This window comes from Ictidomys tridecemlineatus, chromosome 5, assembly GCF_052094955.1.
Source record: "Ictidomys tridecemlineatus isolate mIctTri1 chromosome 5, mIctTri1.hap1, whole genome shotgun sequence".
Lineage (NCBI taxonomy): Eukaryota > Metazoa > Chordata > Mammalia > Rodentia > Sciuridae > Ictidomys > Ictidomys tridecemlineatus.
Window position 1 is genome coordinate 96,204,957 of NC_135481.1, and position 16,326 is coordinate 96,221,282.

The window sequence follows — 16,326 nt, forward strand, 5'->3', positions numbered from 1 at the left end:
GTTGTACACATGTATGTATGTGTAACAGTGAATCCCAATATTATGTATAATTATGCACTAATAATTTTTTTTTAAATTGTGACTCAACCCAAACAAACAACAGCAAAGAATTAAGCCATTTCAAACATCATCAGGCAATTATTCTGAATGGCCTGATTTATGTTTTCCATATTAAAATATGAGGAGTAAAAAAATGGAGGCTGTTTACTTCTAGTAGGAATGGCAGTGTAATCCTGGGCCATCCTGGAAAAGATCCCATTTGGACAGCTAATGATTTGAAAATAATGGTAAAAAGGAGGTCAGGATTTCCCTTGCCTAGAATCTCCTCTCCAGTTGTAGAAATTTAGCAGATAAATTCAGTCCACACTAATATTTCTCTCTGAAATGTTTTTAAAAAATACTTTACCAAAAAAAAGAACTTTACATTTATTGCTTGCTCTCGAATATTTGTGCTTGTTTGTCTTGTTGCTTCCAACTGCAATATCGGTTTTTTGAAAGCAGGGATCATATTTTATGTGTGTGTGCTAAACACTCAAAGAAACTGTGCAAACATTTAGTTGGTTTGTTGTGTCCTTTTTTTTTTTTAACTCAGTGCTTCTCAAACTTTTGAAGAATCAGTGTTAGGGCTGAGGTGGGATGGAAAAATGTCATTAACTGATAGTTTTATAAACTCCATTGATACTGAACAGTGTCAGAATACTATAAGTTTCTAAGCTCTTCCTCTTAGCTTTTGTGCTTTATTGTGGCTGTATTATACAGATTGTGGATTGCCACCACACTGATAAGAAGTAGTTTAAGTCACAGAATGACATGTTGATATTTGAAGATAATTATGACTAAGAGACAGCAGTGTGAGATAGAGATCTATGTGGTGAGATTGGAATATTAGCAGCAAAACAGAAAGGCTTCCTCATCCAACCTTGCTTAGGCTTTCTGTCCTGGAGCAAATAAAGATAAGACTTACTAAGGAGACATTTCCATTGATCTGGGAAAAAGCCCTGCAGGCCAGGATCCGATCCCTCCATCGTTGGCTATTCAGTTCCACAGCAAGCATGTTGTGTATCAGGGTCTGAGGAAATGAAAGACTTGTATGGACATTCATGATTACCTTTAGAAATACTAGAATCTTGAAGAAGTTAAATCCTAATATGGCATCTAGCATGATTGATATCCCAAGCTTATCACAATTATAGGTCTGTGTAGTTTTCAATGGTAAGCTGCTATCAGAAGCAAATTCTTCATGTTACCACTTTTCTTGTTTATTGTTAGAATCATTTGCAACCCAATTCTTTCTTAGCTATTTGTTGTCACAGCTCCCTGTATATATATATACCTCTGTACCCAGGTTTACCCACACTTAGCCTATTTTACCTATATTTGTGATTGATTATCTTAGCAGCAAAACATAGAAACCTCCTCTAGTTTGGACACTTTACATGCATTGATCATAATTCCCCAAAACTTAGTTTCCTTCTCCAACCCTGTAATGGACACATACTGTCTTTTCATTGAGATATCTCAGGAGAATACAGGCCTGGTCCTCAGTGTCCTTATTCTTCTTGTTGAACAGCTGGTAGAAGATCCTACTAATCACTGGGTAAGTGGCAATACCATCCAGAGCCAAGCACTGAGCTGCAACCCAGCTGTCCACACTATTGCCTGCCACAGTGGAGCAAAAAAAAAAAAAAAAAAAACATGAATGCAGATGGTGATCTGTTTTCTTCCAGAGATGGGTACCAAAGATCACTGCCTGCCTGACGCCTCACTTCCCTGTGCCCCAGTCCCATGTGTAAACCATATTTAAATGGGGTGTATCAATCCCATAATTAAACCATATTTAAATGGAGCATATCAACATTTTAGATATAAACTGAAATTTACAACCTGAAAGTTAAATACTAAAGACTATTGTTAGGTAACAGGCATAAGGCCTTCCTTCTTGGAGGTTGGGAAAACTAGAGAGGGAGGCTTTCCTAAGATGGAGGAATTAAGCAGTTGAAAGTCTGTCTGCAGAATGCCAAACCAGTCATCCAGCTACCCCCTGTAAGGCTTGTTTCTCAGAGCAGTTAAGTATATTGGGCCTCTCCCCTGACACAGCCTTTTTGATTAAATAACTCCAACAGTGTGTACAGATAATACCTGGAAGTTAACTCTACAAAAAAAATGGAAGTATGATAGTCAGGTGGTGGTTTTCTTAAATTTTCAAAATGCACTTAATAATATTATAAAAAAAAATCAGGTGGTATGAAAGAGGCCATTTAAAAAATTTTTTTTTTAGTTGTCACTAGACCTTTATTTTATTTATTTATACTTGGTGCTGAGAATTGAACCCAGTGCTTCACACATGCCAGGCAAGTGTGCTACCGCCAAGCCACAGCCCCAGCCCTGATTTTTTTTTTTCTTGAATTTTCAATGAACATGTATTACACATAGTGGGGGTTAGCAAGGAATTTTCATATTATATATCATATGCACTGATCAAATCCAGCCTCCTGTTTTCCATGTTTTGTTCCCCCCAACCACTCACCAACTTCTAGTAACTCTATTCTCATATTTCTACATTGAGGTTGACTTTGTTTTTTACTAACTTTTGCATATGAGAGAAAACATGGTACTTTTATTTCTGTGTCTAGCTTATTTCACTTAATATAATGTCCTCTGGTTCCATCTATTTTAAGGCATGCATCTATGAAAAGATTGGTCCAGGTATCAATTAGCAGTACCTATGAAGAAATTATTTCTGAATGTTCCAACATAACCCCAAACCCAAAAGGGCAGACATCACAACATGACAGTTTGGGGTAAAAGGGTGGGAAAGCTGATGGTGAGACACCCTGTCTTTATCCCTTCTTTCTACACGGTTACCTTTCAGAAGGGCAATGTGCATGATGTCCTGTGCCAGAGGATTATGTGACTGCATGACATATTGGCATATTGCTGCTGCCATCTTCACATTGGCATTCTTGTCACAAAGAGCAGCCTTCAGGGCAGGCTGTAGAACCTCTGGCACATCTGGGACAAAGGGGGCTTTCACAGTTTCCTTGTCTGTAACCAAAAGAGAGCCAGGTAAAAGTAGTAGCTCTTTGCTTTTCACTCCAGCACAGCTTCCTTCCTAGCCACATGGTGTTCTGCCTCAGCACAAGTTGCAGATGCTTGCTGGTACTTAATTGTTTTGCTGGGCCTGTGAAGGGCAGGACACTGTCATGCCAGCTCCTTTGCCTTTATTTTATTTTTTATATCTTTTTTTTTTTTTTAGAGAGAGAGAGATAAAATTTTAATATTTATTTTTTAGTTTTTGGCAGACACAACATCTTTGTTGGTATGTGGTGCTGAGGATCGAACCTGGGCTGCATGCATGCCAGGCAAGAGCGCTACTGCTTGAGCCACATCCCCAGCCCTCCTTCACCTTTATTATCTGGGCTCTAAAGTTCCACGCCAAAGAATGTTTCCATCTAGGCTGTGGTGACCTTTACCATTAGCTTTAGTAACAAGAATCAACTTATTTTACCCCATGAGACTTTATATATATATTAATTTTTAGTTGTAGATGGACACAATACCTTTATTTATGTGGTGCTGAGGATCAAACCCAGTCCTCCTGTGAGGCAAATGCTCTACCAATGAGCCACAACCCTAGCCCTATATTTTTAATTATAGCAATTATACTTATGCAGTGCTTTGCCATTTTTTTATATAGTGTTTTTACACCATCTCATTCAGTACTTCAACCCTGGTTGAAGTAGGCAAGGGAGGTATCACTGCAGAACTCACCAGGAATCTTGGGTTTAACTATAAACATTCAACTTCACAAAACTGTCATAGGCCACACATGGCACTATTCTTCAGGAGGATATGGAAACGAGCACAGTTTGTCAATAGGGCAGCAGTGTTTGGCATTCCTTTTGGTTGGAGTTCTTGAGATTGCATAGCATTCCGTGAAGTGCTCTGAGGGTAGCTCAGGGTACACTTTTGCTCCACAGACACTATTATCTCTTCTAATAACTCTATAGATGGAATTCTAGGATCCACAAAGGGTGTGCCTGTGATGCATTACAGCATCCAGGGAGGCCCAAAGCATGGTGTCCTTATCAGGTACTTATATTTCATTTATAGTTCTTCCTAGTCCCACTGAACCATCACCAGGCTTCATTTCATCATAAACAATTTTATCTATAAAGATAGTTTGTAGCTCGGTGGAAGCTGCTTAGCCTGTGCAAGGCTCTGGTTTTCATCTCCAGCACCACAAATTAAAAAATGATCTTATCAGGGGAGCAGGTGGGCACTTAAGCTCAAATAAGGGGGAAGAGCTTTGTGACCCCTTTGTCCACATTCTTTAGATGAGGAAGTTGAAGCTCAGACAGGTTAGCTGACTTTCCAAGAAGTGTCAGAGCTGAGCCTGTGACTCAGATTTTAGGATTTCTAATGTGTCTTTATCATTAATGCCATGGACCAATACTGCCATCTGTTAAGAACAGACTACAATTGGGCTGAGCACCTTTGATCCCTAAATCTGAAATACTCCAAAGTTGGAAACTGAGCAATGACATGACAAAAGGAAATTTCCACGTCTGACCTCATATTATGAGTTTGAACAAAATGCAGATATATTAAAATGATTATATAATACTACCCTCAGGCTATGTGTATAAGGTGCATTTAAAACAAATGAATTCCATGTTTTAGCTTGGAATTCATATATAATGAGATATCTTGGGTTTATCTCTAGATTTACAAATATTTCAAAGTCTGAAAAAAGTCCAAAAAATGTTTGGTCCTAACCTATAGATGTATATTTTAGGAAAGCAAATAGAAGTTAATTGAGTATTCGAAAAATACGCTAAGTTTCTCTGGGAAGTTAACAAGAGAAATCAAAATCTAGACACTGGGAATATGTGAAAGGGATCACCTGAAAGGCACACTTCTGAGAAAGACAAAGGTGCTCTTTGTACAGTTAGTGATGAAGACATCTTCACTGGGGGCTCCATAAGAGTCTACTTCTAGTAAAATTGTATCTGTTTTTCTCAAGTCTATTCCACAGTGTTGCACAGTCATGAAACTGAGTAATTGCCCATCTCTCAGAACATATATCTGTTGTTGACACATGACTGTATGTGGAAGATTTGGGTATAAGCTTATTGCTACTCATTGAAGGATTTATATGCCAGGCACTGAAAATATGTCATCCCATTTAATCCTCAAGGAAATAAGCAGATAGAGTAAGAATGTGTATGTGTGGAAGTAGATAGCTGGGACAGTGAGCCAAGTCTGGGTGGTAGGCAGGGAAGGCTCCTCTGGGAAGTGTCTTAGCTGAAAACTGAAGGGTCACTAGAGCATTTTATCAGGTGAGGAGACAGTTTTCCAGCAGAGGGAGCAACAAATTTGAAAACCTGGAGGGAAAATGCTCGGGTCTGGAACTCAGCATGAAATAAGTGAGTGAAACTTTAAAAATCTGACAGGTTTGTAGAAGTAAATTTAGCACCTGCTCTTAAGGAATTCCTTTTCTGGTAGGGATAGCAGAAATGTAATCAGATTAATATGACCCAGGGTTAAATAGGAGGACAGAAGTGGGCCTAGGATACTACCACAGTGAAGAAGGGGCAAACAAACTGCCAAGGCCAATGTCTCGGCTTGGCACCAGAATCACGAGGCACTCACAGCTTTGTAGGTTCAAACAGCAATTCTTTATTCCAGCTCTCACACCACCTCCACACAGGTCCAGGGGCAAACGCGTTCTGCTGTCTCCCGCACAAACCACCTACTCCACGAGGCTATCTCCAAATCCCATTTTAATCTCACGAGAACTCAACGGGAACAAGCAGCAGGAACACCCTAATCCCAGCAATAATCTTCAACTTCCAACTTCCCTAAAACCCATTATCTTAAACTGGCAACGCCTTAAACTCAAGGAGCCGGTTACTTCCTCAAACCTGATCAGCTCTAAACCTGGATCTGCCTTGGTCCTTGAGCAAGGTCACCTCATTAAAGCATGCATGCAGTGTTCCATCAAATGTCCTCTAAGCAGCATGGGGTACGCTTGGCAAGGAAATTTCGATGCGTCATTCCTACTTGGTAATGGCCCTCAGCATCTCCCCCCTTCTGATTAATTAAACAACAAGCAATGCGGCTTAGGACCGTGCCTGGTAGGTTGTCCAATTCAACATATGGTTCTTACCCGTCATCGGATGTACTGACCTCTAGGCGTCAGTCCCCTGTCTTAGGTTGAATCCACTGCAATCAGATCAACCCGTCGCTGACTACCGGTCCAGCATTCAGCCATGCTTGTGGATAGGCCTAAGCACCAGTGGGGGTGTGAGGTTCTTGCCTCACCTCTGTTGGCCCCCAAATTTAACCTTGGTGCCAGTGGGGGGGTGAGGTTCTTGCCTCACCTCTGTTGGCCCCCAAATTTTAGACCATCACTAGTAGAAGGGAGGAAGATACAGAAATGCCACGACACCAAGCCAATTGACGGCTCCTTTGGAAAAATTGCATCACTGGTGACACCATCAGCAAAGATGCCAGCATTACCACAATTAACATGGGGTGCGCTGGCAAGGAAATTGCATCACTGGTGACACCATCAGCAAAAATATGCCAGCATTACCACCATTCGCTGCACCAGACGATAGATCACAATGCATGCAACTGATAAATAGTCCAGTCAGGTTCTGCAGGCAGTTCAAAGTGGAAGAGTCTATCAATATGTCCATTTCCTCACAAGAGAATAAATTAAATACAGAATCTTTGAACATCACAAAAACTTGTAGAACTGCATTAAGCTCTACCTTTTGAGCTGACTGTTTGGGAACTAAAAATGTAAAAGTTTGATCAGGGGTAACTACTGCAGCTGTACCATTATTAGACCCATCAGTGAATATATTTGGAGCATTCATGATAGGTGTTTTTCTTGTCATTTTAGGAAAAACTACAGGATGCTTAGACCAAAAAGACAACAAAGGATTAGATGGTAAATGATTATCAAATGAAACATTCGATTTACACATGATTATTGCCCAAGTATTTAATTCATTAGCTAACTCATCAATTTGCTCCATAGTATATGGAGTAATAATTTTATTGGGAGAAATTCCGAACACTGCCTTTGCTGCTCTTATACCTTTGAGTATTAATTGTCCTATAGCCTCAGGATACCTAGTAAGAATAGTGTTAGGAGAATAAGATAAATGTATCCACAATAATGGACCTTCCTGCCAAAATACTCCTGTAGGAATATTTCTTGTTGGTAGTACAATAAATAATAAAGGCAAACTTATATCAATTCTATCTAAATGCATATTTTCCATATATGTCTCAATAATTTTTAATGCCTTTCTAGCTTTAGGAGTTAACATTCGGGGTGAATTTGGATCTGATGGACCTTTTAGAATATCAAATAAAGGTCCCAACTCTCCTGTTGGTATGCCTAGATAAGGCCTTATCCAATTTATATCTCCCAACAACTTTTGAAAGTCATTAAGTGATTTGAGTTGATCTACTCGTATTTGAATTTTAGGTGGACGGACCATGGTTGAGGATAATAGAACTCCTAAATAATTAATTGGAAAATTTAATTGTACTTTGTCTATTCCTATCTCTAGATTATAATTTTTTAACAAGTTTGTAAGTGTGGCATAACATTCCAGCAATGTGTTTTTATCTTTATGTGCCAATAATACATCATCCATATAGTGAAATATTTTTAGTTCAGGATTTTGATTTCTAAGTGGCTGGATTGCTTTATTAACATATATTTGACACATAGTTAGACTGTTAGCCATTCCTTGAGGGAGTACTTTCCATTCATATCTCTCATCAGGACCTTCATGATTTAATGCAGGGATAGTAAATGCAAAACGTGGACTATCCTCGGAATGAATTGGAATCGAAAAAAAGCAATCTTTAATGTCTATAGCTAAAACATGCCACGTTTTTGGTAAAGCAGACAATTGAGGAATCCCTGATTGAGCAGGTCCCATAATAACCATCTCATTATTAATTGCTCTTAAATCTTGTAATAATCTCCATTTACCCGATTTCTTTTTGATAACAAAAATGGGAGTATTATGGGGAGATACGGAAGGTTGTAAATGTCCTTCCGCTAATTGTTGTTTGACCAGATCATGGGCTACTTGTATCTTTTCTTTAGTCAGGGGCCACTGAGGAACCCACACTGGTCTTTCTGATTTCCAAGTAATTTTGATTGTCTCAGTGGCCCTTTCTGAAAATCCAACCCATGTCTGTCTGTTCCTTGATCTATTTGAATTGGCGCTGCTATACCTTGTTCTTGTTTTCCTAATCTTTTTTCTTTCCTGATACCTTGTCTAGCCCTAGTAGTGGGCACATTAGGATTGATGTTATTTGTTAACATCAAACCTAGTTGATCTAGGACATCTCGTCCCCATAAATTAATAGGAAGGTGATCCAAAACATATGGCTGTATAGTTCCTTCACATCCTTCAGGATCCTTCCAATCTAATACCATAGCACTTCTATGGGGATTAGTCGCCACTCCTAGGCCTCGAAGCGTTTGAGTGGCTTGTTGTAATGGCCAATGTTTTGGCCATTCTTGAAGAGATATGATGCTAAGGTCAGCACCTGTGTCCAGCAGTCCATTAAAGTCACGACCCTGAATATTTAGTTTTAACATTGGGCGAGAATCTAAATTTAAAGACAACATAGCCCAATCTACACCTGTGGAGCCTAATCCCTTGGAACCTCTTTCTACATTAAGACTAGAGAACTTATTATGTAGGCTGGGTAGTATTAACAACTGTGCTATTCTATCTCCAGGTGAAATTACTGATATACCTCCTGGAGAACTAGCTATAATTTTTATTTCACCTACATAATCGGGATCAATTACCCCAGGACTTATCATAAGTCCTTTTAATGTAGATGAACTACGTCCCAACAATAAGCCTACTGTTCCTTGGGGAAGAGGTCCTTTTACTCCTGTGGGAATGATTTGAACTCCCATCTCTGGAGTTAATACTGCTCTGGCAGAGGCGCAGATGTCCAACCCTGTGCTCCCTCGGGTTTGTCTGATGAGGGATTTAATGGACAATGTGTCCTGGGCACCACCCTGATGGGGTTTCTGGGTTCCTCCACTGCCCCGTATATTTGTGGTTGTGGGCCCCGGAGCATTGGGCCCCCCGGTCCGTTTTTTGGCAATGAAGCCTGGTGCCTTTCTCCACGATATCGTGGGTAAATACCTGATCCTTGTCCGTTTTTTGATAAGGGAGTACCTTCTATGGTGGTTTGAGAACGGCATTCATTAGCCCAATGTCTCCCTTTACGGCATCGTGGGCAAATACCCGGTATTCTATTCCTTTGATTTCTAGTTTTGTTAAACCCTCCTCTTATGGGGCAACTCCTTTTAAAATGTCCTGTTTGTTCACAATTATAGCATGTTTCTAGCCTGGCATCTAAAGCCTGTTGTACTGCAGCTGCCAAGACTTGCCCTTGTTCATTAACATCTCTACATAATTTAATATATGTGTTTAAATCTTCATGTCTCCATGGTCTAATAACCTCTCTGCAGCAACGATTTGCTTGGTCATAAGCCAGTTGTTTTATTAATGGCATTGCTTGTTCTGTGTCACCAAAAATTTTGGCAGCCGTTTGAATAAGCCTATCTACAAAGTCAGCGTAAGGTTCATTAGGTCTCTGTATTACCTTAGATAGCTGACCTTGTAAATCTCCATGTCCTTGTAAAGTCTTCCATGCCCTAACTGCGTCTGCAGCAATCTGTACATATACAGCAGGATCATATTCCATTTGTTGCCGCTGACCCTCATAAGGTCCCTTTCCTAATAACATTTCAAGACTTCTTTGAGGGTAACCGGCTGCTGCATTTCGCCTAGCTGTCTCCATGCAAAATTCCTCATTGGCAACCTTCCATAACAAATATTGTCCTCCATTTAGCACAGATTTACACATGCTAGCCCAATCTGCTGGCGTCATGTCCAAGTTAGTAATGGACTCCACCATGCTTACCGTGAAGGGGGCTTGAGGACCATAGGTTGTTACAGCCTCCTTTAACTGCTTCACTGTGTTAAATTCTAAAATACGGTGAATTCGCCGCCCTCCTGCCTGTTCAAATACAGGGCATGCTAATCTTTGAGGTCCTGTCTCAGGATCCCATCTATCAACTATGGGGTTTGAGGGCCACTCAGCTGTCTCCATCGGTGGGGCTGTTGGTTGAATTACACCCTCTGGTAAAACGGAGTTAGTGACAGCCTCTTGTTGTGGCCTTTTTTCTAATAACCCCTTTTCCTTTAAATTTTCTCCCTTTCTCTGACTAGCTCGAGAGACCTTCTCTTTTGCTTGACCTAAAATGTCTTCCTCCATGGTCTGAATCTCTAACAATTTACTTAACACTTTTTCGGCTTCTTTTTTAATAATTTCTAATCTTCTATAAAGATAACGCAATCCAATAAGATAACACAAAACAAAACCACAACTGAATGAAACAAAAACTGAATAAAAATTCACTGTATCAATTTTCTCTTTCTCGGGGCTAACAAACTTCAAACCTTGAGCCAACCATTTTTCCCAGTTTGCCTGAGAAATTTCTAGGGATAGGCAGCTTGAAACAAAAACGAAATAAATCAAAACAAGAACACATTGTTTTTTGAAATGGTCACCCATTCTCTCGCCTTCTCTCAGGGGGGAGCGATTTTACTCACCTCCAAATTTCAGACGTTCCGCGTACGGGCCACCAAAATGCCAAGGCCAATGTCTCGGCTTGGCACCAGAATCACGAGGCACTCACAGCTTTGTAGGTTCAAACAGCAATTCTTTATTCCAGCTCTCACACCACCTCCACACAGGTCCAGGGGCAAACGCGTTCTGCTGTCTCCCGCACAAACCACCTACTCCACGAGGCTATCTCCAAATCCCATTTTAATCTCACGAGAACTCAACGGGAACAAGCAGCAGGAACACCCTAATCCCAGCAATAATCTTCAACTTCCAACTTCCCTAAAACCCATTATCTTAAACTGGCAACGCCTTAAACTCAAGGAGCCGGTTACTTCCTCAAACCTGATCAGCTCTAAACCTGGATCTGCCTTGGTCCTTGAGCAAGGTCACCTCATTAAAGCATGCATGCAGTGTTCCATCAAATGTCCTCTAAGCAGCATGGGGTACGCTTGGCAAGGAAATTTCGATGCGTCATTCCTACTTGGTAATGGCCCTCAGCACAAACCATGTAGGCTTTGTGGAAAAGGTGATGTCAAGAGAGGATACTTGGCTGGGCGCAGAGGCACTCACCTGTAATTCCAGTGGCTCTGGAGGCTGAGGCAGCAGGATCATGAACTCAAAACTAGCCTCAGCAAAACCGAGGCACTAAGCAACTCAGTGAGACCCTGCCTCTAAAATAAAATACTAAAGAGGGCTGGGAATGTGGCTTAGTAGCCAAGTGCTCCTGAGTTCAATCCCTGTTAACCGTCCACACACATACACACACAAAAAGGATAATTGAGGGATTAGGGTTGTGGCTCATCGGTAGAGAGCTTGTCTTGCACATATGAGACACTGGGTTCAATCTGTAACACCACATAAAAATAAAAGATTTTTTTAAAAAGGAGGAGTAGGGAAGGTTTCATATCCTTTGAAAAATTTGTCCTTGGGTCCTGTGGGTTTTTTTTTTTTGTTGTTGTTGTTGTTGTTTGTTTTTGTACTGGAGATTGAACCCAGGGATGCCTTTTCCCTGAGCTATATCCCCAGCTCTTTTTATTTTTATTTTTTTCAAGTTGCTGAGATTGGCTTTGAACTGGTGATCCTCCTGCCTCAGCCTAACAAGTTGCTGGGATTATAGGTGGACCCCAGCTGGTACTTTATTCTCTTTTTCCATTCTTTTGAGGTAAGAGTCCTGCTGTGTTACCCAGATTGGCCTTGAACTCTTGGGTTCAAGTGACTATCCTGCCTCCACTCCACAAATTCCTGGGATGACAAGCAAGCACCATGCCCAGCTTAACATATCTTTCCTTTTTTTTTTTTTTTTTTGTAGTTGGACATAATACCTTTATTTTTATTTATTTATTTTTATGTGGTGCTGAGGATTGAACCCAATGCCTTGCACATGCTAGGCAAGTGCTCTGCTGCTGAGCCACAACCCCAGCCCCACCCCCTCATTTCTTTCTTTTTTTTTTTTTTTTAAAAAGGCCTAGGATGGTGGTAAACGCCTATAATTCCAGTGGCTCTGGAGGCTGAGGCAGGAGGACCGAAAGTTCAAGGCCAGCCTCAGCAATTTAGCAAGGCCCTAAGGGCTGGGGATGTGGCTCAGTGGTTAAGACACCCTGGGTCCAATTGCCTATGCCAAAAATTTTTTGTTTTAGAGAATAAAAACCCTAAAAAGTAACAAACAATGTATAAGTAGAAACAAAACTACCAATTCATTTAGGTAATAAAAAGATTCTAAAGTGTTAATAAATTAAACCCGGTAGAATAATAAAAGAATAATAAAATCAAGATCCAGTAGGACTTAAGAATTTACTGCAGGGGCTGGGGTTGTGGTTCAGTGGTAGAGCGCTTGCATAGCATGTGTGAGGCACTGGGTTCCATCCTTAACACCACATAAAAATAGAGATATACGAAAAGATAATACAGCAGGATTTGTCTAGATGCACAAATTAAAGGGAAAAAAATAGAATATGTGTGATAAAATTCAACACTTGCCAGGCACTCTTGCCTGTAATCCCAGCAGCTCTGGAGGCTGAAGGCAGGAGGATCAAAAGTTTAAAGCCAGCCTCAGCAATTTAGTGAGACCCTGTCTCAAAATAAAATATAAAAAAAGGGTTGGGGGTGTGACTCAATGTTTAAGTGCCCCTAGGTTTAATCCCCAGTTTAAAAAAAAATGCAACTGATTTTTGTAATAAATAGAAAAGTCTACATGGGTGTTGGCATATAATTGTAAAAACATAACAAGGTGAAGCACCCCAACTGTTAACACTGGCTAACCTACACAGTGGGAATGGGAATGGGAAGTGAGTTGGGCAAGGCAGTTACCTCTCTTTATATTCCTCTATGTTGACTAATAATGACACTTTTTTTTGTGTGTGTGTGTGTGTTTATGTAGCAGGGATTGAACTCAGGGATACTTTACTACTGAGCCATTTCCCTAGTCCTTTCCTTTTTTTTTTTTTCTAGAGAGAGACAGAACTTTTAATATTTATTTTTTAGTTTTTTTTTGGCGGACACAACACCTTTTTTTTTCTTCTATGTGGTGCTGAGGATCGAACCCGGGCCGCACGCATGCCAGTCGAGCGTGCTACCGCTTGAGCCACTTCCCCAGTGCCCCTTTTCTTTTTTGAGACAGGGTCTTGCTAAGTTGCTTAGAGCATCACTAAATTGCTGAGGCTGGCCTTGAATTTATGATCCTCCTGTCTCAGCCTCCCAAGTCACTGGGATTATAGGCATGTACCATGCCTGGTCTTTTTATTTCTTTTGTAATTAAAAACTGAAAAAATATTTAGGAGACAGAGTGCATAGAATTTAGTGATCTGGTTTTAGAAGAGGAAGGATTTTACATAGGATGATTCCCAGGGCCCCAACTTGAAAACTGGCTGCCTCAGCCTCCTGAGCCACTGGGACTACAGGTGTGCACCACCATGACTGATTGAGATTTGAAATATGGGAAGGAGGGATCTGTGTTGAGGATGATGAGTTCAGTTTTGGAAATACTGAATTTGAGAGATGCTCTCCAGGGGCTGGGGATGTGGCTCAAGCAGTAGTGTGCTCGCTTGGCATGTGTGCGGCCCGGGTTCGATTCTCAGCACCACATACCAACAAAGATGTTGTGTCTGCCGAGAACTAAAAAATAAATATTAAAAATTCTCTCTCTCTCTCTCTCACTCTCTTTCCTCTCTCACTCTCTCTTTAAAAAAAAAAAAAAAGAGAGAGATGCTCTCCAAAGAAGAACTAAAGTGTGTGTGTGTGTGTGTGTGTGTGTGTGTGTGTGTGTGTGTGTTTGGTGGGGAAGCAGGGGGACTAGGAATTGAACCCAGGAGTGTTTAATCACTGAGCCACATCCCAGTTTTTAAAATATTTTATTTAGAGACAGGGTCTCACTGAGTTGCTCAGGGCCTTGCTAAGTTGCTGAAACTCGCTTTGAACCCACAATCTTCCTGCTTCAGCCTCCTGAGCCACTGGGATTACAGGCATGTGCCACCGTGCCTGGCCAAAAATTAAAAAAAAAAATAAAAAAAAAATATATATATATGTATATTGGCTGTTATGAATGGATCTCAAGATGGGACATTGCAAACTTCTTTGCAAGCCAGTGAGCAAACAAAAGGAGATGACATGGAGAAGCACAAGTGGGAAATCACATGCTTAGCAAGCCCTGGGTTCCATATCCAGCAATGAAAAAAAAAAAAAAAGCACTGGGCTAGAAGTCAGGAATCTCATCTCTATTACTGGTAAACTAAATTCAGGCCTCTGGGCCTTGGGTTTCCACCTTTGTAAATGATCTCATATAAGCACCAAGGTCCCGCCAGTTCAGGTGTTCTTTGGCCTCTTGACTTGTGGGCATTCTTAAGCAGTTCAGTCTAGCTCTCACCTGAGTCCTTCTGGCTGGTGGCACACCGGGGCCGTTCCACAATAGCTGTGGCACACGTGATGATGGCTTGGATCCGAGTATCATCATACATGCTTACCAATCCCCGCTTCAGGCTCTCCACTGTCTCATGGTGCCACTCAACCACTGTGTCACAGTGAGGAAAATGAAAAGAGAACCACCTGTCAGCAGTAGATATTGGGCTACAGGCAGATGACAAGGAGTCCCCTTTCTCTAGAATAATTCAAACAAAATATTAACTCAGAATAAAGAATTCAGATTTGGGTTCATTAGGGAAGTTATTTTTCTGATGATCCGTGGACCTCTCAGGTACATTCCCTCCAGTCCCATCCTATAGTCTATTAGTCTTTGCTTAAGTAATTTCATTGTTACACCTGAAAAATAAATGGGGTGGTAAAGCCTAGTGGTTGACTGGGCACAGTGGTGCACCATCTATAGTCCCAGCTACTGAGGCTGAGGCAAGAGGATCACTTGAGCCCACAAGTTCAAGATAAGCATAAGCAACACAGCAAGATCTCCATCTCAAAAAACAAACATAAAACAAAACTAAACCATAGTGATAAGGGTTTTCTGTTATCAGAGATAGCTGATTTGTAAACACAGTTATTAGCTGTGAGACCTTGGATAAATTACTTAACCTCTCAGAGCCTGAGACATCACATTTATAATAAAGATATAACACTAGAACCTAACATTGAATTACTTTGAGGGCTATGCACTAACTAGACAAGGTATTTAGAAAAATGCCTGGCAGGGCTGGGGATGTGGCTCAAGCGGTAGCTCGCCTGGCATGCGCGTGTCTCTGGGTTTGATCCTCAGCTCCACATACAAATAAAGATGTTGTGTCCGCTGAAAACTAAAAAAAAAAAAAAAAAAATATTAAAAAAAAGAAAAGAAAAATGCCTGGCAAGCTAGGGAAAGTCTGACAGATATTAATTTGTGTGTATGTGTATCACTAGGGATTGAACCCAGAGCTTCCTGAATACTAGGCAGTGCCCATTGATATTATGGTGGTTCAGTGCCCATTGATGTTAATTATGGTGGTTATCATTAAGTTTCCTTGCCTTTGGGGGCTCTTTTTTTAAAATTTTTGTTATATATGACAGCAGAATGCATTACAATTCACATTACACATATAGAGCACAATTTTTTAGATCTTTGGTTATACACACAGTAGAGTCACACCATTTGTATCTTCATACATGTGCTTAGGGTAATGATGTCCATCTCATTCTACCATCTTTTCTACCCCCCTCCTTCCCTCCCCTTTCCCCTATCTAGAGTTCATCTAATTCTCCCATCACCCCCCCAACACCTCCAACCACATTATGAATCAGCATTCTTAAATTGAGAAAATATTTGGCATTTGGTTTTTTGGAATTAGCTAACTTTACTTAGCATTATATTCTACAACTCTATCCATTTACCTGCAAATTGGAGGCTCTTTTTTCTGGCTTTCCACATTTTTCTCATTTTAGTTGCTAACTGCTTTCTTTGCAGAGTTGCTACTTTTCATTTTAATACTCCCATGATCTGTAGGCACTCCAACTAGTGTAGCTTTTCATCAAAATCTCTTTTTGATCTTTTTTGTTATCTGGCCCAGTTTATCTAGAATACCTCTCCTGTTTTTACTAATCTCATGTTCTGAAAGCCAGCAGGCCTTGAAGCCTCCAAAAAGTCCTTTTTAAGCTATTACTCTGCCCCAGGCGCTGAACCTTCCACTCATAGATCTTTTGAAGGAAAATTAG

The 16,326-nt window shown here is 40.6% G+C and overlaps 2 protein-coding genes across 3 annotated transcripts in view; one reads left to right on the top strand and one right to left on the bottom strand.

The window, feature by feature from the left end:
- The window catches only part of Heatr4 (HEAT repeat containing 4), a 41,720-nt gene that overhangs the window by 15,919 nt on the left and 9,475 nt on the right, over window positions 1-16,326 (bottom strand). The window contains exons 5-8 of the mRNA XM_078050499.1: window positions 14,561-14,704; window positions 2,866-3,027; window positions 1,499-1,659; window positions 965-1,069 (exon numbers count right to left, since the gene is read on the bottom strand). Of these exons, the coding sequence (XP_077906625.1) occupies window positions 965-1,069; window positions 1,499-1,659; window positions 2,866-3,027; window positions 14,561-14,704 (572 nt within the window). The remainder of the gene's footprint in view (window positions 1-964; window positions 1,070-1,498; window positions 1,660-2,865; window positions 3,028-14,560; window positions 14,705-16,326) is intronic.
- Window positions 1-16,326, top strand: part of Riox1 (ribosomal oxygenase 1) — a 36,648-nt gene that overhangs the window by 11,371 nt on the left and 8,951 nt on the right. The window lies entirely within an intron of this gene.